Source organism: Podarcis raffonei, chromosome 7, assembly GCF_027172205.1.
Source record: "Podarcis raffonei isolate rPodRaf1 chromosome 7, rPodRaf1.pri, whole genome shotgun sequence".
Classification (NCBI taxonomy): domain Eukaryota; kingdom Metazoa; phylum Chordata; class Lepidosauria; order Squamata; family Lacertidae; genus Podarcis; species Podarcis raffonei.
The window spans coordinates 57863631-57887027 of NC_070608.1; the positions used below are offsets into that span (position 1 = coordinate 57863631).

At 42.0% G+C, this 23397-nt stretch overlaps 1 protein-coding gene across 1 annotated transcript; it reads right to left on the reverse strand.

The window, feature by feature from the left end:
* Positions 1-1969: 1969 nt before the first annotated feature.
* Positions 1970-21295, reverse strand: SCGN (secretagogin, EF-hand calcium binding protein). Its single transcript, XM_053396722.1, has 11 exons — positions 20932-21295; positions 19352-19422; positions 13685-13777; positions 13256-13345; positions 10315-10371; positions 10035-10112; positions 5864-5919; positions 5502-5547; positions 5342-5401; positions 4005-4073; positions 1970-2915 (listed from the first exon to the last, which is right to left on the reverse strand). The coding sequence occupies exons 1-11, from the start codon at positions 21002-21004 to the stop codon at positions 2787-2789; spliced, it is 822 nt and encodes a 273-aa protein (XP_053252697.1). The 5' UTR covers positions 21005-21295; the 3' UTR covers positions 1970-2786.
* Between the last annotated feature and the right edge of the window lie 2102 nt (positions 21296-23397).

Consider the following 23397-nt stretch of genomic DNA (forward strand, 5'->3'; position numbering starts at 1 on the left):
GTGCAGATCCCAATAAATCTCTTTTCTCTGACCAAGAAGTCTCTGGAATTGTTTTTCCCCTCTGGCCACGGGGTTGGCGGACCGCTGGACCTCCGGGTACTGCTAATCTAAGGCTTCACCAGGTTTTGAAAGTAATCCCTCTTGGGGGCCATATGCGAAAATCACTTAAACCTCCCTGATGTTTTTCCCGGAGATGAAAGCAATAATATTTCTTATGTCCATTTGTTTCCTGTCCTTCCTGCCAGCAGCATAGAGCAATCTAGGAAAGTTAGTGTCTTTGCCCACCAGGTCTCCAAATGAACTTCAGAACTGGTGGAGGAGGGGAGGGAACTGGACATGGGTTTTGCACATCCAGCCCAATACTCTGGTCCTTAGCCCACCTGCTGCTCTCTCCAGATGTTCTTGGCTTCCAACGCCTATCAGCCCCAGCCAACATCTGGAAGCCACCAGGTTGGTGGCTACTGCTCTAGGCAGTGCCCCATACTGGGGAGTTTTGCTGGCACTTCTTCTGATTTTAAATTTTTTGAAAAGAGAAAAGATTCTGCCTGGTTACAAAAAAAGGTGAAATACATTTCAGTCCCAGTCAATGTTTAAGTGAGCAATGCTTAAATTTTACCTGGATTGCAGCCAATCTGTTTGGCTCACAGTGAAGGCTCATGGAAGGTGGAGAAAAGCTGCAGCTGGTTAAATAGAGAGGGAAGCAGTGAATAACATCATGAACAGAGCCACAAAACCAAATCTTTCAAATCATTTGGTTGAGCCAAATGAGGCCTTTGCTTTAAGTCTCCTGTTTGGCATTCTATTTGCTTGTAAGCCTGGTTTGTTTGTAATAAAACAACTCCCTTGTATATTGAAATATCATAGAGGCATGTGTGGTATGCACATTCAGGACACAAACCCATCTTTCAAGTTCAAATAGCAGCATGACTTCAATTGCCATCATCAGAGTTGGGAACATAAAAATGCAAAAAAATATATTAGCGGTGGTGAAAAGGGGAAAGGAAGAGGCAGTTATCTTTAATTCCAAATTATTTTGGAAGCTAGAAGTGTAGACCCACTGGAATCAATGGACTGAACTAACAAGTTGATTTATTTGAAGGGCTCTGCTCTGAATGTGACTAACTTCGATGATATCCAAAATATATTAGACTTACATTGTATAGAAATGCAAAGGTTAAAAAAAGTTAAAGGTAAAGGACCCCCGGACAGTTAAGTCCAGTCAAAGGCAACTATGGGGTGTGGTGCTCATCTTGCTTCAAGCTGAGGGAGTCAGCATTTGTTCAAAGACAGCTTTCTGAGTCATGTGGCCAGCATGACTAAACCGCTTCTGGTGCAATGGGACACCGTGATGAGTGCCAGAGTGCACAGAAACTCCATTTACCTTCCCGCTGCAGTGGTACCTATTTATCTACTTGCACTGGTGTGCTTTTGAACTGCTAGGTTGGCAGAAGCTGGGACAGAACAACAGGAGCTCACCCCATTGCAGGGATTTGAACTGCCAACCTTCTGATCGGCAAGCCCAAGAGGCTCAGCGCCACCCACTCCCCTCATACAAATGTTCCTGTTTGTGACTCGGCTAGGATTTACAAAGCCATAGAGAAAAATACGCTGTTGTGCCTTAAAGTAGGGAAAAGCAGAATGGATGGATTTAAGCATATAAAGGTAAAGGGACCCCTGACCATTAGGTCCAGTTGTGGCCGACTCTGGGGTTGAGGCGCTCATCTCACTTTACTGGCCAAGGGAGCCGGCGTACAGCTTCCAGGTCATGTGGCCAGCACGACTAAGCCGCTTCTGGCGAACTAGAGCAGTGCACGGAAATGCTGTTTACCTTCCCACCGTAGTGGTACCTATTTATCTACTTTTACTTTGACATGCTTTTGAACTGCAAGGTGGGCAGGAATTCAAGCATATACTGGACCTCAAAAGTCTTGCACAAAAAAGAGCTGGAGGGTTTTCTTTGAAAATAAAAAGTTTGAGCATTGTCAATGATCACTCTATGGGTTGAAGCACACAAGAGAGATGGTTCCCACTAGAAGGACAGGAGATGGAGCAGATACTTGATCTTAAACCAGAAAGACTTGGGACCCTTGAAAGGAGACCCCTTGATCAGGATCAGCTTTGGTGCTAGTATTAGCACCACTTTGGGGGATATTTCTGTCCAGCTAAACCTTTGCTGTTTTCCAGCTTTGTCTTCCCCTAGCATTTAAAATCAGGTTGGAGGGTGTTACATATTATAAGTAATACACACACCAGTTGTACTCTGATTTCTAAACGGTTGCTTTTATTCTTTTACAAATACACTGCCTCCAACACCATCAAGCTTTTGTGCCTTAAAAAAAAGGGGAGGATACTGTGAGTATCACACACTACACAGTTGTCACAGACATGGACTACCAAGAAGGAACCGATAGTTTTAGGGATATAGCACAGGGAGCAGAGTACAACAAAGTGTGATGCTATATAGCAGCAGTCCTGGTACAATGGCTACGTAGCTTTCTGGCAGACTAGGTAGTTTGTAGATATGAAACATGTTTTAAAAATGTGTAAGAAACCCCACAGACGAGATCTCCTTTGGAACAGCATGTGTGTCGTTACTGTTCATTACATGTAATCTGCTGGGCTGAAGACTTGCAAATGAAGATTCTCATCTGCACTGTGAGTTGCCTCTATCTTCTAGGCTTGGCATAACAGAGATTATTAACACAGCACTGGAAATGTTCTACCAGGACCAGCAGGCTCTCACAAAAGACAATAATTGGCAAGCCACAGGAGAAGCACATTCAGGTCTATGGGGCAATTTTGATTCCCAGACACAAGGCGAGTTCGGATTTTTGAATTTTCCCATCCTTGTTCACATCACAATGGCGAAGCAGGATCTGGCGGAACTTATCCAGGTCAGTGCCACTAATGCTGGGCTACAATGGGAAGGAGGGGAAAGAGAGAGAGAATTACTTTCAGAGGACAAAATATCCATTCTCAGGAGTTATTTTTCTAACATCAAGCACGAACAAGAATTCCACAGCAAAGAACAACAAAGACAACAAAGGAAGTGAAGAGCCAGCAAATAGGAAGCCTCAGTACATCTTGAAAGAAGGAAAGAAAGAAAAACGAAAAGGAGAAATAATGGATTTGTGATCTGCAGCAGATGGTGGAGTGGCAGCACTTAGTTGATCTCCTGACAGCTGAATCACTTCTGCTTAACATGAGGTGGAGGAGAGAGGTGGCAGTGAGATTGGCACAGTGCAAACACAGAAGCACCAGACTGGCTCTGCCAGCGCATTTGCACCACGCAGACCTTCTCACTGCCTTGCCCCTCACTGTCCCAGTAAACAGCAGCGGCTCAGTTAACAGGAAGTCAGGTAAATACTGACACCACACTCCACTGTCTGCAACCTAAATAGAATGATGCTGTGTGTGTCTTTTCTAAATGCATAAACATGAATCTGGCCAAGTTTATACTACTAGTCCTTCACTTGTGTGCCCAGTTTGGAGGATTTGGAAGAAGGGGTAGAGGCGATGATGGTGCAAGGTATGTACAGCAAGAGAACATGGCCAAAGCCCTATGGGACACAGAGCTCTAGATGGGCCAATGCTTTCCATCCTCTTCTATAATGGAAAATGCTCCACATGACACAAAGCGTTGGTGTGTGTGTGTGTGTGTGTGTGTGTGTGTGTGTGTGTTTGGAACACTTTCTGGTTCAATGAAAGTATGAGGAAGCTTTTTGTATCTGGAAAACCATGTGCACCTCAGAGCTGCTGTATTGGGTCTGTTACATTCATAAATCTGTCACAAGGAAAGCTAAGTCCACATCATAATTTATCACTTCATTAGGTTACCCAGGCCCCCAAGTTAACAAAGTGACGTTCCTCATTCTTTATTGTTCCACAAAAGGCCTGGAGTCAGTTATTTGTTTTGGTGCCTTATGCTTTTAAGCTACTGAAACCAAGCCACATTTGTCACAAAACCTATGGGAAACAAAACATAGAAACCACTAAGTAGTCACCTTGACAAGTTCCATCATATCTTTTACAAATCCGTCCACTTCTGGGCCTTCAAGTGCTCCTGTCTTACTCTGGAATATATACATGTAAAAATCATACAGTTTTGCAGACTAGAAACACATCCATCCATGAATACTTGGGTGCCTGTTCTCTTTCTGGCAATATTATCTCCAGCCTCCCAAGCTATATGCCTATGGACATTCCAAATCATATGGAAAATCCACTGCATGCTCCTTGTTGTCTTGATAAGGTTTTGTCATGGCAACTATGCTACAAGGAAGGTGGTCATCAGAGCTGATTCAGACACTCTGATTCAGAAGAGAGCAAGACAGCTGTAATCCTAGTTGTCCCGACTTCTGCTATAACGGGTCTACTTCTGCATCTCACAAATAATCTGCCAGCGGCAGATCGTTCCCCACCTGTGCCCTGGGCATGCACCAGGGCACACCATGGGGTTGGGGCTGTGGGTGGAGCATGCCACTGCAGCAGCCCCTACCCACTGCTGAAAAGCGGGGTGCACGCCTGCTTGCGGTGCCCCAAGAGCCCTGTGTTGTTTTTGTGAGTCTTGCAAAAATGATGCTGGGTTCATGTGGCACCACGATCAGGCATGCGTCCTGGCGCCTGCGAGCCCAGCACAATGGCTATAGAGTTGTTTTATGGTTTTTACTAATAGATTTGTTGTTTATTCTCATTGTAAATTGCTTTGAAGGTTTTCTTAAAAAACAGCAATCAAGATGTATATATATTTTAATGAAATAAATGAATCCACTTGATTTCCCTACATGCTATTCTAATGCAAAGTTTTGTAAAGTCTGATGTGCCACTTGATCAGCAATAGCATACCCTCCAACAGTTCTCAGATGAACATAGGGACTTCCTATTCTATTATTTTTTATTTATTATTATTATTATTATTATTACTATTATTATTTTACCCCACCCATCTGACCGCATTGCCCCAGCCACTCTAGGCGACTTCCAATATATATAAACACATCATAAAACATTAAACATTAAAAAAACAGGTCTGTCTTCAGATGTCTTCTAAAGGTTGTATAGTCACTTATCTCCTTGGGTTGTTTTCTTGCTGCTGTTGTTGGTTTTCTTGCAAAACTCCATCCCTCCAACATTTCTTTAATGAAAATAGGGGTGTCCTACCATACCCTCCCAACATTTCTCCGATGAAAACAGGGACATCCTAAAGAAAAGTGGGACATTCCGGAACCAAATCAGAAACTGGGGTGGCTTCTGTAAACTTGGGACTGTCCCTGGAAAATAGGGACACTTGCAAGGCTTGCAATAATCCCAAACCCACGAAAGAAACAAAAAATCATCTCACAACATCATAGTGTGCAAAGATTTTCTCAAAATCTCTCTTCCTTTCTTCTGTACTACAAGCCTGAATGGAGGAGAAAAAAATATTTTAAAATGTTTGGGGATTTTTTTTTAAGGGAAAAGGGGGAAAGGTAACTAAATGCACTAAAAATTACTGTACTTACATCCAGTTTAAATTGAAGGAGAAAATTTTCCTGAAGAGCCAGAATTCTAAATGGAAAGAGACGCATGGTCATTTTCTCAGATACCAGTTATACAGAGATAGGCATTTCTGCCTGATAGATCTCACAAAGGGGAAATATGAACAGTCTGAGAAACAAAAGCTTATAACATTATGAGTAGGGTTGTCGTTTTTTCTCTCTAGACAAATTCTAGAAGTGCTGGTTCCTTGTGACAGGCAGGAATTCAACAGATTTAGCATTTAGAGTAGAGGGAAGACACAGCAATGAGGAAAGTTTTGCCTGTTGAAGCTACCACAGATTCAACACTCCCTTTCTGAATAAGCTGAAGAGTCATTAGAAGCTACCTTGCTAGGTCATTGAGATCCAGTCGTCCGTCTTTATTTTTGTCAAAGAGCTTCATCTAAAAAGCAAGATAAGAAAGCCTTTATGAAGCTGTCATTAATATAGGAAACCTGGCATACACAGTGAGCCAATATACAGGAGCATTTTACTATTCATAGTGATGCTGCCCACATTGTGGAGTCACATAGCCTTGATGGGCATAATGTCAGATTTGCCAAGGACTGGACAAGCAATCCTCTCTCCTCCTCAGATTTTATCATGGGACATTTGGCCAGATCGCAAACAGTTTTGAAAGAGTGCATTGTGTGCCTGTTGAATGTATACGTGAGAATGATACCAACTTCCTCCTGTCTTTCCCAATTTTGATGGAACTGTCCTTGGAAAACATGGTGGAGCACCATCCATCTTCCTTCTGATAGACAGATAAGTGAGCGTTTGATCCGACTCAGTTTCATGATGAGTATGTTTGACAAATGCTCTTTCCCTCCATAAGCACGTGCTGCCGCTGGGAAATTTCAGGTTCTTAATGTCAGAGCACTCATGCTGATGACTGTAAGAGGTTCTCCCCGGTATATTCAGATTTCCCTGAACTATATTTTGATTGCTCCCCTCCAGGCTGAATCACTTCTCTTCAAAGTCCCCCCTCCCTCCCCCGGTCCTTTCCCAGCTATAGCCCTGTTGCTATAAAATGGCAATCACTTTCAGAAAGGAGAAAAGTAGCCTGAATAATTCATGATAAAAGAGGGTTGAGAAACTGAATTTAATTTTTTAAGGTGTTGGGAGATGACTACACTGTGTATCTCATAGATTAGCTGTAAAATATTCACCACTGGGATAGTGTTTAACTTCTCTTTTATGAATGCTACCTCTTTCGGAATGATGATGCTCTGACAAACCTACAGGGGGAAATGTTATTGTGTATGTGTTTGTCTACACACACCTCAAGATGCATAAGGAAATACCTCACCCTCCCAGGGTGTGAGGCCAAAATTTGGTGTCCCTCCTAACTCTTGCCATCTGTTCTGCTCAATTCACTGCATCATAGTTGTGGTGCCCTCCAGCGCCCCCAAGGCTCATGGTCCAGTGCGACAGAACTCATTGAACTGCCCTAAATCTGCCTCTGCTGTGTTAACCTTAACTAAGCTCCCTTCAAACCATAGTTTACAAAGCCTCTATCTGGCCAAGAGGTTCCCCATCCCAGGATCAAGCAACAGCTCTCTCTCCTTTTCCCCACCCCTGAAATTTGAAAGACCAAAGTCTACCCCTGGACACAGAAAGCTGTAGTTAAGCTACAATGGAGGTAAAATATCCTGAACTTCCCACTGGAAAAGTCATGCTGAAGGACAAGGGAGAGGCCAGAGTGTGCAAGTCCAGGGGAAACAAGAGTCATTCTCATAACACTAAACTATGGTTTAGATTCACCTCCAAGCCAGCCTAATATGAGCAGGATGCTTTCTCTCCTACCCCTTCCCGACACATTCCATAATTTTTCACAAGTTTCGGTTTTTTGCTAGTGTCGTGGGAACTTACTGCTCATAGTATTTTCCCATGCAACTGTGGCAAGAGCTTGGTTACAAAAAACAAAGGGATGGTTTAATTTGAATCGGGGCTCATCTCCAGAACCTGTTTGCATGCCTGAAACCCAATATATATCCAACAACAAGCGTAATCAACAAACATTTGGACAGATGTGGAGACAGCAAGGGAAGGAAGACATAGGAAGCACGGAGTTAATCCAAACAAAACCTCCATGGAAACATAGCACATGGATTTTTCATATGCCTTAAACTATCTGTGATTCTGTAGACAAACTAGATGCTGTTTTATTCAGTGGAAGCATATTGTGTGGTGCAAATGAAAGCCCAGCACTGACAGCTTGTCTGATATTATCATGACCTCCTATTCTAGCCAATGAATAACAATAGCCTTAGCCAGGATGTGATAATTTTGGCAGGCTAGGTAATGTGATTTGCTGATGAATAAACCAGTAATGAGCTTGCCTTGCATATGGCATTGACAAGATGTAGCTTTGTGAACTGCAGAATTTAAAAACATACTGGTGATTTAATAACGACTGTATGCTCTAATTTATCCGAATGTGATTGGGGAACATTAAAAACACTTCTAAAATCTGGAAGTCAGGTGTCAGATGCATTTGAACTTAGAAATTAAAAAGGGTTACACTGATACAGGGCACACGGGGATACAATAAGGGACATGGAGACAGTCAACAGAGCTAGGTTTCCGCAAAGTGAATTGGATACATTTCTGAGTGGTTTTGAGTGATAACACCCTATAACCTTTTAAATATGTTTGGGGTGGGAGTGGGAAAGGGATGGGGTGGTGTTATTGGTTTATGTTTTTTTATGTTTTTTGTGTTTTTATGTTGTATTTTAAGCACTATAGAAATGATCCCTAAAAGTACAGTCTTTTTATGTTGTATTTTAATGTTGCAAAATCTATGATGATCTATGAATGAAGGGCAGGACACTTAATAATAAGAATAATAAGAATAATAAGAATAATTTTAAAGTAGGTTTCCTTCTTCCTAGTTGCATGATTAGAGATAGAACTTAAAGGTGACATGTGGGACATGACAGATGCAGTGGCGTAGCGTGGGGGGGCCGGCCGCACCAGGCGCAACATCTGGGGTTAGGGCAAATCCACGGTTTAGGGGGCGCAAATCCACGGGTTAGGGGGCGCAAATTACTAGCCTTGCCCCGGGTGCTGACAACCCACGCTACGCCACTGGACAGATGAATGCTAATGGCAAGGCACTTGTTGTTCATTTACCAAACCTTTTCCTTAGCTGATTTTCACTCCTGCAACAACATGGTCTTCTCTTCTCCTTCAGCCTTTGATACCACTTAAACTGAATGATGTGCTTAGAAACACACTTGCCCTCTAGAATTCATCCTCTCGTAAGAGAGTTTCAACAGGTATTGAAGGATAATTGCTCGTCACCTCTTTTGGACCTTTGTGGTAGGATTCCTTCCCTTGTCATCCCTCTTGTGCAATGTATACTTGAGGAGGCCACTTGACAAGGTCAATTTCGCAATATAAGGTCAAGCTTGTGTAACAGCTGCTTCCCATTTGCATGAAGTGCCTCAATGGCTCTTCCTTAAAAACAGTACATCTCTGGGGAATGAGCCCTATCTGAAACCAACTCTCCTGTGGACCAATAGGTACTGGAACAACTTATTGAATGACACAAGAAAGAGAAGGAGATCACAAATACCTGATTTAAAGCCTACTGAAATCAGCCAGGTTGCTGCAAGATTACAATGTTAACATATGCAGTAACTCAACAGATGGTATCCACAAATCAGTTGTCTGGGCATGGATAGAAAAGATTTAGTGCCTGTTCAAATCCTTCTTGTGTATATCACAAATATTCTTGTAAAGTATAAGTTTTCAGTCTAGCCTAAATAGGTTATAATGGGTTCTATCTTGATCACAATGCAGTTTATTTTTTAAAATAGTTTTTTTGGGGGGTCCATGAAATTGTAGTCTGTGCTTGTGATGGAGATCATGCCAAGTCCAGGCTGAAAACAACTACATAGGCCATGAACAAGGCATATGAGAGAAAAAAGCCACACTAAATCTCAGTCAGATTGGGCCTGTGGGCTGGTGTGAAATATGGGAGCAGTACACACTGCAATAGTTTTATGATAATTGCTCTCAGTTCTTTTGCTATGATTTAATGTTTGCTTATTTTTCTGCATTTCTTTCCCCCCTCTCATAATCCGGATGACAGAATCCCTTTCCCCCGAGCAGGATGTTATTCTGAGGTACAGTCCAATTACTTATTCAAAAGCAAAACACAAGTCATCATAAAATAGAATAGGAAATAAATACTGGTAGTTGGTACCAGATGACGTCTGAGCACAAAAGAGGTAACTTCTAAACACCAGTGACATCAGCTCAAGGCTGGGATGACAGGCTTTAGGGACAATGGCCACATTGGCCTAGTTGGACCCCCTAGCTGGCCAAGAGGTTCCCCATCCCAGGATAAAGCAACAGCTCTCTCTCCTTCTTTCCCCCACCCTTTAGATATCCCCTGACCATCCTTTGCAATGTTGGTCCATCTTATGCAACTACCATATTGGCTATCTAGAATTCCTGAGAATTTCTATAATAACATAAGTATTTGATCATATGCACTCTGCTTACCATGGTTTCTGTGTATTCTTGCAGCTTTGCCTTAGAAATGGTTTTTCCATGCTGCCGGAAAAGATCTTGCAGAAAGTTCTTTGTCAGGAAAGGAGAGAAGCAGTTTTTACTGTTTCAGATTCATACTAGGAATAATATAAAGGAGTCAAGGCCTGTTTCATCAGACGCTTCACAAAAACTAAGGCAGTTGCTTGAATGCACTTAATACGTTTTATATACAATCAAAATATACATATTGAGTAAAAAAGGCATCTGGATAAAGACTCCCTAGAGAACTTACTCTGAGTTCGGCAGCTGAAATAAAACCACTGCTATCAACATCATATTGGCGCCAGATCTAAAGGGGGGGAAATGAGTGAACAGTTATCATCTTCAACTAGATGTTCAATACGTAACTATATCTCAGTCTCATTTATGAAGTGCTATAGAACATAGCAAATGTTTGGATAGCAGGAGTTTGGATAAGTGATTATATTTTTCACAAGGGTTGCAACCAACATGGGAAGGATTTCAGATGATGGGAGTCTGTTGCAGCCCTTCAGTGGGCTCACTGTGTGGCAATTGTATGCCCACTCTCCCTTGTACTTCAGTCATGGGGAGCCACAGCAGAAAGAAAGGGCTGCTCTACAGTATCAGATGGAAAGTAGCCACCATCACACCAGGCCCATTGCTCATGAATCAGATAGTTTGGGAAGGAGATTCTTCTGGGCTCATGTTCCTTCAGGCTGTGCTGAGTCTCCTAGTAGATGAACATGCAAGACTCATTTGGAGCTATCCAGCAGCAGGTCAGATTCAAAAATACGCAGGTAGGTGGAATTACTGATTTACTTTTCTAAGACTGAGCATTTATTTAGCTTGTTCTCTAGATCTTGGCTATTACCCCACCATCTCTAAAATAAACTGTTTGACGTGTGCACATGCATGCGTGCACATCTAGGGCTGCCATATTTTGAAGAGCAAAAAAAGAGGACACATTTGCCGACTTCTACTTTTAACCATGGATCGCTATGATGACTCTATCCACAAAAAAGAGGATGTGTCCTGGAAAAAGAGGACATATGGCAACCTTAAATGGCTCATCTCATTATTGACATCGTGGAATTATTAACTAACATTTTGTTTCTTTCCAAAATATTTAGAAAACAAGGATTTTGAAACCTGGAAAAAACCTTTTGTGTCACTGACAAGTTCCATCTGAAAGAAGTGCGTAAACAGACTTAAGTTAATTTTCATCCTTAACCTGTACATGTCGTTACCATGGCTGCATATTCAGATTCTTTATTTGTTATGTAAACAACACAGCCAATCAAGGGACTAAGTGGCTATTTGTATTCCTATTTGTATCCCCTTGTTCTTAGTCATCCTAAGGTGGTAGTTGACATTAGATGGTATTTTTAGATTGAAACACTAGGCCCAGATTAGAAGAGATTTTATTTTGTAAAAAAAAAAATTCCCAGTGTACTTGATGGTACCCACCTGGAGCTAATTGATAGTATCACCTTGGAAAGAGCAATATAAACAACTCAATGCCACAGTTACAAAATTACAGGAGCTGATTATTTCCTCTGTGGTGTTGTTCCAATTTATTAATTTTTTTGCTGCCCCTTCACTATGAAGCTCCAGTGTGGGTTATAACAATTAAAAATATAATATTAAAACAGTTAGAACAAAGTACAGTCGAGATAATAGGCTGGGTCCTAAAGTATACATCTCAGATGTCAAATGGCAGGGTAAAAAAAGGTGCATCTTTAGTATTTGAGGAAAGTGACATAATGAAAGTGTTCAACACACTTCTGTGGGGAGGGAATTCCACACTTTAGAGGCTACCACAGAGAATGTCCTCTCCTGGGATACCACTATAAATTTCTGAGGGCAGTGGAATTCCCAAGAAGGCCCTCTCTGCTGATTATAAGACCTGAGAAAATCTGTAGGGAAGGAGGCTGTGAGTCAAATTTGGGGCCTGGGCCATTTAGGATTTTAAACACTAATTTGGACACCTTGAATATGGCCCAGAAGCAAGCTGGCAGCCAAAACAGGGTTTGTGTGAATTCTAAATGTAATCCCAGCCAGTAATCTGGCCACTGCATTTTGGACCAGTTGAAGTTTCCATCTCATTTTTAAGTATTGCTTAAAAAAGAATCAGGAGATTCCTCAGAGATCTCTTTGAGTAATGTACAGTTTGGTCTAGTGCTCACAATGGAACCATTCTTAGCCAGGACTCCAGAATGGCCCTCCTTCAGTAACTGCAGTGTCAATCCCATGTTTGGGAGAGTGATCTGGGAAGAGACAGAGAGTGATCTGGGAAGAAGAATGAGAGTTCTTAGCTAGATGTTTATATGGTGACTTGAATCATTAACCTAGTAGGTATATTCTTTTAAGCGTCAAGCCTCATAATCTCATTTTTCAGGTTCCAAAGTTCAAAGGCACACAATATTTAACAGCTTGTGTTATGTAATGAAAGCTGATAATATTATTCTTGAATTTAATAAACAGCTGTGCAAAAGATCCCCACAGACCATCTGTGGCCAAAAGCTGCACACTGCTTCTTCCATGGCTGATAAGTTCCACATCATGCAAACTAGGCCATTGTGCTTCACAATGGAGAAGGATGCTGAGGCTCAACATATATGTGATGGAGGGGGCAAACTAGAGATAAAGCAGGAGAAGAAGGGTCTACTTTTGAGAGCAAAGGTGTGGGTGTATGGGAGGATTCTGAACCTGCCCCACACCTCTCCCTCACTTACTTACTTCCTTGCTCTCTATCACCTCCAGAGCTCTTTCCTGGACCAAATTCTAATGTTGGAAGTGAGTGCAACTGGGGAAAGCACTGGTTGGGTGGAATGCAGAGCCAAGGAAGTGATAGGTACAAGGAGCAAAGTACCAGGTCACACTTCCTGGAGCCTTTTCTTGGGCTCCCAGAATCTGATCCTCCATCTCATGCTTTGTACTTGATTGGGAAAGACCTGGGTTTAAACCAAGTGTAGGGAAGCTATGGCCTTCCCAAAGTCATTGGACTACAACTCTCATTAGCGCTGGTCATTGGCTATGCTGGTTTCTGGGGCTGCTAGGAATTGGAGTCCAATAAATTCTGGAGGGCTACATGTTAGCTACCCAGAGGTTAAACAAATGTGAGCCTCAGCTTGTGGCCAATACACCAACTAAAAGTATGCAATGCAAAATACTTTGAAAGATGGAAACAGACAGCAGGAAATTACACCCACCCGCATGAATTCCACGCTGTTGTCCAAAGGTGTTTCTCTTCGGAAAAGAAGCAGGAAGTTCTCATCCTCCGACAAGAGTATACTTGCAAGCTAAAGTTTTTTGGGGGGGAGGGGGGAAAGGTTACATTTCTCAAACTGTTCTCTATGCAGTTATTTTCATCATCATCATCATCATCATCAGTGTTATTGTTATTCAGAATAAATTGCTATACCACAAGGACAGAAGCAGGGCAGAGCAAAGCAAAACTACAAAATCTAGCAGCAAAATTCTGACAGATGCTTTTGTCAAAAGGACATTTGGACAAAAAGTTCCAATACTACATTATCTAAACGAACCGGTGAACCCACTCTTTGCAACAGTGCAGTTATTATGCCTCAATTGCCTGTCATCTATTTTCTAACACTGCAAAATAAAAGGCAGCTAGGTACCTCTTGTATTTGTAAGCGTCCATCTGCAGTCACATCGTAGGCTGACATAAATCGTTTTTTCACCCTCTGCACCTTTTCTTCTGTTACGGGGCTCTGTGGTATGAAAAGCAACAGGTTAAGGATAAAACCAATTTCCCCGAGTACAATGTGTTCTCTCCAGTCTCTTTTAAGACCAGCCATGCAGGACCTGCAGTGAATGTCTCTCTTAGGCTGAAAGGATGGGAGCCTGCAGCAAGAGCCATTTTGTTCTGGTTTCCTAACACCCTGCCTTGAAGTCATCTTTGGAAGTGATGTGCACGCACACACAGACATTATCAGAAGCGACTTGTTCCTTACCACAATGACAATAGTCCAAGAGCACATGAGGCCACCACCTAACTAACATTAAGCAGGAGTGGGTCTGATCAGTGCCTGGATGGGAGACTTCTTGGAGGCCACATGTATGCCATCTTGGGTTCCATGATGGAAGAAAGGCAGAATATAAATGTGAGAAAGGAAAAAGATTATCAGAAGAAAAGACAAAGTCATGGCAGCTAGGCACATTGACCTATATGGCAGTTAGCTTAGCTAAGATTGGGAGCAGTTGGTGTCATGGAAGGCTCTGGTGAACGACAAGACAATAACTTTATTTAGACAAGAATAGAATAGTGGCAGGAAACTCCTGACCATACCCAGATATAAATTAAGTGCAGTGCCACTTTGTGACCAAACTAGACACTTGCACTATCCATACAGATAGAAACAAGAGCTTACACATTTATATGAAAGGTTCAGGACCAGACAAAAAGAGGAAGATATCAACCTGGTCTCTGAAATCTTCAAAGAGCAGATTGAACTCCTGGCTGGGGGCCATTGTGGATAAAACATAGAACAGCACTCCAGGTGATAGTTGCAAAGGGGGGCACCTGAAGGCAAAGCAATACTGCTGCTCCTGAAAAGGATTCGCTGCTCATATGCATCCACCCAGAGCAGTAAGATGTTGTAGGTATATGTAGCTGCCTCTGCATGTAAGACAACCAACTCACCTTGCAGGTACAGCTAGGGATCTCTGCCTGAAACAGTGAACAACCTTTTGCACCAGAAGGGTGGGATATAATTGCTTAAATAAATGTCACCAGGCAGCCAAAAAAACAATTTCACTGTATTACTGTGTTCCACACTGTACATAAGAGGACTCCTTATTTACCAAGAAGCCAGTGACAGCTTGTAGAAATAAGATGGCCTAAAGTAGCCTTTAAAGCCAGTCAGAAGAATATCAGACTTCAAGATTTAAATATCCCTGAGCTCTGCCTCTGCTCCAAAAGTTAATTCTATGGGAGCCAGGTTAATTAAACTTCATGACACTTCCAAGATATTTTAATCCATATAAAAAGATATTGTCTGCTTTAAATTCTTTGAAGAAGTCATTAAAATAATCCTGCATACAACTGAACAATATCCCGGGGTTTTTTAAAAAAGAAAAAGGGCAAGCTTGGTTTCCCTAGTATCTTTTTAAAAGAATACCACACGTTATTATAGTTCAAAAATTTCCAATGTGAGACTGTAACAGAAGTTTAAGCCTAATTTTAAAACCACCAAAAAAGTAAAATAAAAGTGAGAATAGAATAGTACGTATTCAAATAGACCTTCCTTTGTATAGTCATCTTGGTCTTTTAAATTTAGCTTTCTTCCCGCAATGCCACGTGTATTCCATCAGCTAGTAACAAATGTAAGATTTGCTCCTGTATTTTAAGTAGAACATATATATAGCCAACCAAGAACTTCTTGGGGTTTCAATATTCTGTCCTTATTTATGGGCTCTCATTTTAATATGATATCAGCAAAGAGATTAATTAGTAAGAGACTGTTTAATTATTTCTCCATTAAATATGAAATTAAGTTGGTAACTTTACCAGCAATCCTGCTGGATTGTGAGTTAAGGTTGTGAGGCCATTCTTCATTATGCTCAGAGGATGGATTTCAACCCCATTTCCATTTAAAATACATGGAAACAGTAACCAGGAAAAGACTGAGCCTAACTTCCAGGTCTGATAGAGGGAAATGTAGCTATTTTGACACAAGCACACCATTTCAAACTGTCACCCTCAGCCATCCTGAAGGAGATATAATGGAAGTTTGTTGACTGAGCTTCAGCTGAACAAATATTTTAAAAAAGGAGACTTCCAGTCGCCAATATAGCTGTTCCCTTAAAAAGTCTGAAGCTATGCACAAACCCCACAGATCTCCATTTAAACAACCAGAAATGAAAACAAGCACAGACTCCTCCATTTCCTCATTCATTCCACCCTTTTCCCATTTTGCATGCCCACTGAATTCGGTCAGTCTTTTGTTCTCCCAGCTGGGGTTCCTTTTCTTGCCTTTAGCATTAGTTGAGAACGCTTCAGAGTAGATGAAAGAGAGGCAGGGGAAACATAGTGCTAGAGACTACAGTGGTCATTAGGGAGAAATAACATCAGGGTGCACAGAGGTTAAAAACAATAATTATGGAACAGTCTGCTATTCAAACAGAGACAACTTTCAGAGTGCATAATAACTATTCATTTTATTTCGTCCAACACTTTTAATCTTCAAAGCATATAAGTAGAAATGGTTATTGTTGACAACAACTTAGGTTGCTTGGTAAGCAGGGTCGTCTCATTCTGACGCACACCAACACAGTATGACAAATTCATAACTCAATAAGTCACTGTAAAACAATCCCCACTGGGAGATGCTCTTCCAGCCTCCAACTCGCTGCTCTTACAGAATTACAACATTGTTAGAGTCTACACTACAAAACTCTGCAGAACATCAAGGGCATGGAAAGGCAGAAGTGGTCCACGCAAGAGGTGTGGCAGAAGGAGCACCAAGACAATGGAGAACAGGGTCACAGGATGGCACTTGGGTGAAGATCAGTGAGCAAGCAAGAAGGAGGGATGCTTTATCCCCCAGATGCCAGTCATGTCTTGCCTGCAAATGCCAGCATTGGCTTTTCAAGAGGCCTAGGAGAGGCAGAGGCAACCTTAGGATCAGGGGCTGAATGTGCCCCCTGGCTTCTTTAGCCAGCCTACCTACTCATAGGACATTCCCCAGGCCATGTCCCTCACTGGTCCTGCCCTGTGTCCTTCTCAAGAGCAATTGCTGGGCCAGGATGTGTCCTTGAATTGTGACAATGCCTCTTGTTTGGCTGGATGAAGGTGTTTGTAAGGGTAACCTCTGAGTTTTGCATGGACGGTACAAAGATAACAGTCTACAATCTTGCTTTGCCCACTTGCCCCTGGCTCCACCACTGTCCTGTGACCTCTGCAAGCTTGCCCAGGGGGACAGGCAGTCCTTAGGCTGAAACAGTTCCCTGCTCCTACCCTGGGGGGCTACCTTGTCCCCTGCAGGATCTTACTTCCCACAAACACAAGCCTGCCCTATTCACCCTGCCCTTTAACCTTCATGGTGCCTGATGTTTGAGGGGAGGTGAACAACACAAACATAACAATGTAAGAAGAGGCACCTGGATCCGACCAATGGCCCATCTAGTCCAGCATCCTGTTCTCAAAGTGGCCTGTCGGAAAGCTGCAAGCAGGACCCAACCACCAGAGCATTCTCTTTTTCTTTGTATTCCAGCAACTGGTATTCAGAAGCATTCCTGCCTCTGACTGTGAAGGCAGGGCATAACCCTCATGGCTAGCAGCCAGGGGAAGGGAATCTTCCATACTTTCCACTCAGTCCAAGAGATGAGAAGCAAATGATGTACTCTGCGCTTTCTTGCAATCTGACTTCCTTTCCTTTCCCTCTTCCAAGTGTTTGGTAGGGAAGTGTTTAAGAAAGCAGGGCTTTGTTATTGAAACAGCAGAAACCCATTAAGATGTAGAGAATCACCTATTGTTCATATATTATGAACTGCATCCTTCCCTTTAAGAAGAATACCAGCAACTCAACATAGTGGGAAATAATGTCTGAAGCAGCTTGCAGTGTTTGCTATGAGTAAGTGGAGCCCACTGCCCCTCACTGGAGGTACTAAACCTATCAGTCATTCTAAGGTCACACAATTGCAGTTCAGAAATAATTTCTAATCATCCAGGGGTCTTTCCCATCTCCCTTTAACTTACTTCTCTCTCATGATTTTTCCTTTGATAGTAAAAGGAGAATCCAAAGAGTTAAGGTTTTATGAACGCAGGATATCTGATCACAAAAACAAGATCACAGTAATCAGAACTCATTTCCTTTTTTGGTGGTTTATGGCAACTGCAGATAGTCAGATAATAGACAGAAGAAAGTAAGCACAAGTTGAGAGCATGGCTTTTTGCTAGTGGCAATCAAAAATAAAGGGCCAATATGTCAGGGGAAATGAAACAGAACCGCAAAGAACAGGACATGCAAATAATTGACTGTGCTGTTGATTCTACCGTTCATTTTACAGCTGTTTACAAGCAGATCCATTTTCCTAAGCAAGTGTCAATTAACTCTGGAGAAAGACCCATGTTAATTGATTTTGGAAAGCAGAATTTTGCATCTGCAAAACTAATCAGCAATGTTTTGAATAAGTCAAAGACACCTGCTGCCCTAACTCCCTTCATCCAGATTAATGTGTATGCAAACCTCTTGACTCACCTTCATTAATCTAAATGTGTTTTTTTGTCAGTAGCCTAGCATTTGCTTCATGCCAAAATTATGACCAGTGAGTGGGTGGCCAGTGCAGAGGGACTCAGGACACAAACAGCGATAAGAACGTTGCCACACCTGTTGCAAAAGGAACCTGAGCAGAACTCTCACACAAAGAACGTTATTTACTTTAGAATGTTGTTACTAAGAAAAGCAAAGTAGATGGGGAGAGAAATATGGTTACACACTCTTGGCTTGGTCTAAAACAGTATGGACAGCATTGCCAGTGCCATGCATGGGGAGTTCTCTTTCTCTCTCTCTGGGTAGAATTTATTTATTACTGCATCTTGCATTTATACAAAATATTCAACTTTCCCCCAAGAAGTTCAAGGCATACAACATGACTCTCTCTTTCTCCATATTGCCTTCACAATACGAAGGTTAAATTGAGAGTTGGTGACTGGCCCAGGGTCACCCAGCAAGCTTCATGGCTGAGTGGATATTTCAACTCCCAGGTACTAGTCCAATGCTCTAACCACAATACCACATTGTGTGTGTCTGATACGTCTCATCAGGTGTTGGGCAGGAAGGAGAGAGGTGGGTCACATCCACACCATACATTTAAAGTGCATGGCTTCCCTCAAAGAATCCTGGAAACTGTAGTATGTTAAGGGCGTTGTAGCTCTATGAGAGTTCCCCCACAGTTCTTTGGGAGAACCAGGGCCAGACTTTGGTAATCTTTAGTAATACGGTGAGCAAGGCTAAAATTTGGCACCTCCAAATGGATCTTTTCAATTATAGATCTTCTCAGTTTTGCCCCCCCCCCCCAGCTCAAAACCCTATGCAGGGAAACCTCCTGCACTGCCCTAAATTTGGTGCTTTAAGAAGCCATGTGATTTAAATGTATGTTGTGGATAATCCATGTTTCTCCTCCCCCTACCAAACAGCTGAGTGGCAGAATTCTCATCTTCCTGAAAGTGCTCTGCAACAGGAACCCCAGCTCTTGGATCTATGTTCAACACCAATTTGCAGGAAACCTCTGCATATGCTCATGGCTATATTTACATGCAGAATATAAGACACAGTACTTACTTCACTGCCCAGTGTCTTCAGCAGATGATGGAAAAAATTATCAAGCTCTTTCCCTTCTATGTAACCGTTGTCTAAAACCGATTAAAAACATATTACTGAATATTGTACCATTAATGTTCGGAATCTAAACTGAAGAAATAACATGCAACACAAACATTTCATAAATCTAGTAACAACTCAAACATTTAGCCAAACTGACACACACACATAAAGAAAATGTGAATGTTTGTTTTTTCCTTTGATAGATTGTTTAAATGTGCAGTTACTTTATTCCAGCTTTCTAAGTTGAAATATTCCTCTTCTTCAAATAAATAAGAGATATGTAACTTTGTCCAAAATCCACCAAGAGCTTCTCTTGTTTCAGCCTCCTTTGATATTAATCAGATAGCCAAGAACTGTATTGATACAAAGATTGGAAAACATAGGTACAAGGTGCCAGGCTGCATATGCCAGAGCAGGCCTATAACTTTAGACTGCAAGCACATACATTTTGAAGTACATGAAAGAGGAATAAAGTTTTCATGCATGTATAAATGCACTAATCAGAGAATTAACATGTTTATTTTAAAACAGAATATATACATCTAAATAAAAACAATAACAATAATAATTTATTTATACCCCGTCCATCATGTTCCAGGTTGTACACAATCTAGCGTTACAATAAAGTATTAAGACATTTTGGGATCTGTTGTTTTAGGTTGATGTTTAATGAAGAAGAACCATTTAAATCAAACTTTCATCAACTTGGAAAGCATAAATGGCAAACAACTGCAGGCAGGCAAATGAGGGGAGTAGTGCAGAGGTCTCCCCACTTTCTCGGTCTCCAGCATAGAAATCAAGCAGACAGCTGGAAGGAGAGTGGGATTCTGCATTCCTCCTTTGCCAGCCTAAGTAGGCTGGTATATTATTATTATTATTTGCATGGTAGTAACTTTGGGGGTCTAATTTACAAGACTGGTTGAGAGTGTAAGCTCCTTGGAGAAGGGACATGTCCTTTTGCTTATGCTACTCAACACCATGCACACTGATGGTGTAAAACAAGAACAATAAGTTCTTCAGGATTAAAATCGGTATTGAAACACAACAGTGTTTCTTTTAATCATCAAATTAATAATAATAATAATAATAATAATAATAATAATAATAATAATAATACTTTATTTATATCCTGCCCTCCGCAGCCGAGCCGAAGCCGGCCTCAGAGCGGCTAACAACAGTAAAATAATACAGCATTCTAAAATCAATAATAGGTGAAAAAAGTCAGCTGATCGAGGTCCACGAGGATCTGTAATTAGCCTTGCTTCTCAATTAAATGGCTTCATTCAGACCCACCAACCACCCTAATCTCCTCTGCGCACCCATGAACACAAGACACTCTGAGATCACGGAAATACAAGCATATGTCTAGTCGAAAATCGAACTTGGAAAAGCAAAAACTTCCTTGCAAAGCAGAACGAGAAAACTTGGACAAAGAAACACCCCAGCTAGCGCCCCTGCCTACCGCCTTTTCTAGCCGCGCTCCGTACCTTCCCTATTTAACTCCCAGAGTGGAAAGAGCCTCTCCCGGGCGCACTCACCGTCGGCGTCGAAGCGCTGCCAGAGTCGCAGAAAGGCAGCTGCCTCGAGGGAAGGCAGAAAGTCGCTGTCCATGGTGCTGACGCCGGAGAGACCGCGATGGGCAAAGGTCAGCGCGTCGCGTTGGCAAGTCCAAGTGGGCTGCGCGGCGCTGGGGCTGCTGGCCTCGAGTGCCCAAGAGGCGGGCGGGTTTTCAGAAGGCAGCCCAGCCGGGGACACGCCCAGGCTCCCCCCAAGATCCCACCTGCTGCCTGGAGAGAAGGTCGGAGCGATCCAGCAAGCGAGGCAAAGTCGGCTGCTTGCTGCCCCCTTTCGTGCCAAAGTTTCCCTTGTCACCTGCTTGGAGGAAGAGCTGCTGGGCTCGCCCTTGAAACTTTAGTTGTTTTTTGTAAGGATATATCCTTGTAAGTAAGGCGAGAATATAAGGGGATTTATTGGTGCACGGAGGTGCAAGATGGAATTTAGAAGGCAGAGTCACCAGCTTAAAGGGACTTTGAAAAAGCTTCCTCAGAAGAAGTCGAAACAGCTGCAGTATTAAAAGCGGTTAATGAGTAGGATTAATTCAGAACTGCATTCGCGGCAGGCAGAAGGGTCGGTTTGAAAGCTCGCTTTGCATGGAGCTCTCTCACTTTTCCTTCTTTTTATATTGCCAGAGTTTCAAACTTGCAACCCTTTCTAGAACTACAGCAGCTGTAGAGGAGCATTACAAAGGAAGCCTATGGAGCTGTTGCTACTTTTGGAAACAATCCAAAAATCAGCTGAAATGAATAGAATGAAACGCATAGTGGTGGCTTTAAATCAAGATTTATTTATTTTAAATGAGGAATATAAATTAGTTATTTACTTCACAGAAAAGTACATTGTTAATTTGTGATGGGCAAGGGGGTGTGAGTTGTTTTTGTTTTTAAAAACCCCCTCACAGAATTAGGGGTAAATAAATATTACATAATTGTAATGTTGCTCATGCACACAGTGAATTATTCATGAGTTGCTCTGAAGCACCACCTCTGTTTTTAGTTAGTTTTCAGAGTGGCATCAGAGAAGGAAATAGCTGTTGTGCCTGTTTTTCAGTACAGTGGTACTTCGGGTTAAGAACGTAATTTGTTCTGGAGGTCTGTTCTTAACCTGAAACTATTCTTAACCTGAGATACTACTTTAGCTAATGGGGCCTGCCGCTGCCCCTGCGCCGCCACCACACAATTTCTGTTCTCATCCTGAAGCAAAGTTCTTAACCCGAGGTACTATTTCTGGGTTAGCGGAGTCTGTAACCTGAAGCATCTGTAACCTGAGGTACCACTGTATTCCTCATTTGAAAAGCTTGCAGGTTTTATGAACCACTGGTGGTAGACTGAAATAGACTTATTTATTGCTCAGCCACAAACTGACCATGGGTTTCTGCAAATTATGGCAAAGCTTGGTTCTTACGCTTTGATTATCAACTGGTCTGTGAATGCAGAAGATACGTTATTAATGCCATATAACTCTTATCCCACATACTGGTGTTTAGAATTACATTAGTATCTGAAAGAGGAAAAGACAAAACAACAACAACAATTACCTGTAAGTTTTCCATTCTACATACCTTAGCAGTTTTGAAGATTAGGATGTGAAATGGCATTTCCAAGTTAGAAGTTAGAAGAGTAATGCATTGCAGGGGGGCGGACTAGATGACCCTTGGGGTCCCTTCCAACTCTACAGTTCTATGATATCTCAGGCAAGCATCCTGCAGAACTGTACTTTGTGAACACATTTGCTCTACTACAGTTGCATTATGTACACGGGCACCTGCAATATTAGCTAATGCGCAGAATATTGTTGTTATTAGGGGTGGCAACATCAAATTTCTCTTGAGTGGATCACTAGTCTAGAAAGTCTAAACATACACAAGCACACAAACAGATGAATTAAATCTGCCCAACATATATTAATTTGTCAATTTGGCCCGATTGATAGCAAATGGTAAAAAAAAACAAAACCACCCACTATCAAATTACACAAATAATGACTGGTGTGATATAGAAGCCTCTGAAAACAGGCACAAAGTCAATGTTGCATATTGAGGTGTGTGAGAGGGATTCTTAGCAGCATGGCTACAGTTAAAAGCTTGACTTGCTCCCTTCTTGCATGGCAACTGCCTATTTGAAAAGAAAGAAAGAAACCACCCTTTTGCTTTTCCTGTCTCTCTTTTCCCCTTCCAATATTCATTTTGACAGTGAGGCTTAATTTTTAAAGGCACCCTTTCTCAAAGGCTGACAGCTAATTGAAATACAATGGAAGTGTTGAGACAGCAATACAAAAGATTTCTAAATGAAAATTCCAGAAAAACAAAAGTACGTACACAACGCAAGTCCACGTTTGTCCAGCTGCTTATCCAGTTGCTTCATGCATAAGTGAGCAAGCTCCATTTGCAATTTTAATATCAGCTTTATTATATTTGGTGTGGCTCAGGGGCAGCTAACTAGTAGCAC

Bases quoted from the DNA above. Each gene is read 5' to 3' on its own strand.
- SCGN (XM_053396722.1), bottom strand. From the start codon at position 21,004: ATGGACAGCGACTTTCTGCCTTCCCTCGAGGCAGCTGCCTTTCTGCGA. The intron at 10,372-13,255 runs GTGGGTGTAATT...CCCCCCCTTTAG, and splicing joins ACAGCGTGGAATTCATGCGG to ATCTGGCGCCAATATGATGT. The intron at 5,920-10,034 runs GTAAGCAGAGTG...CTTGCTTTTTAG, and splicing joins AAGAATACACAGAAACCATG to ATGAAGCTCTTTGACAAAAA.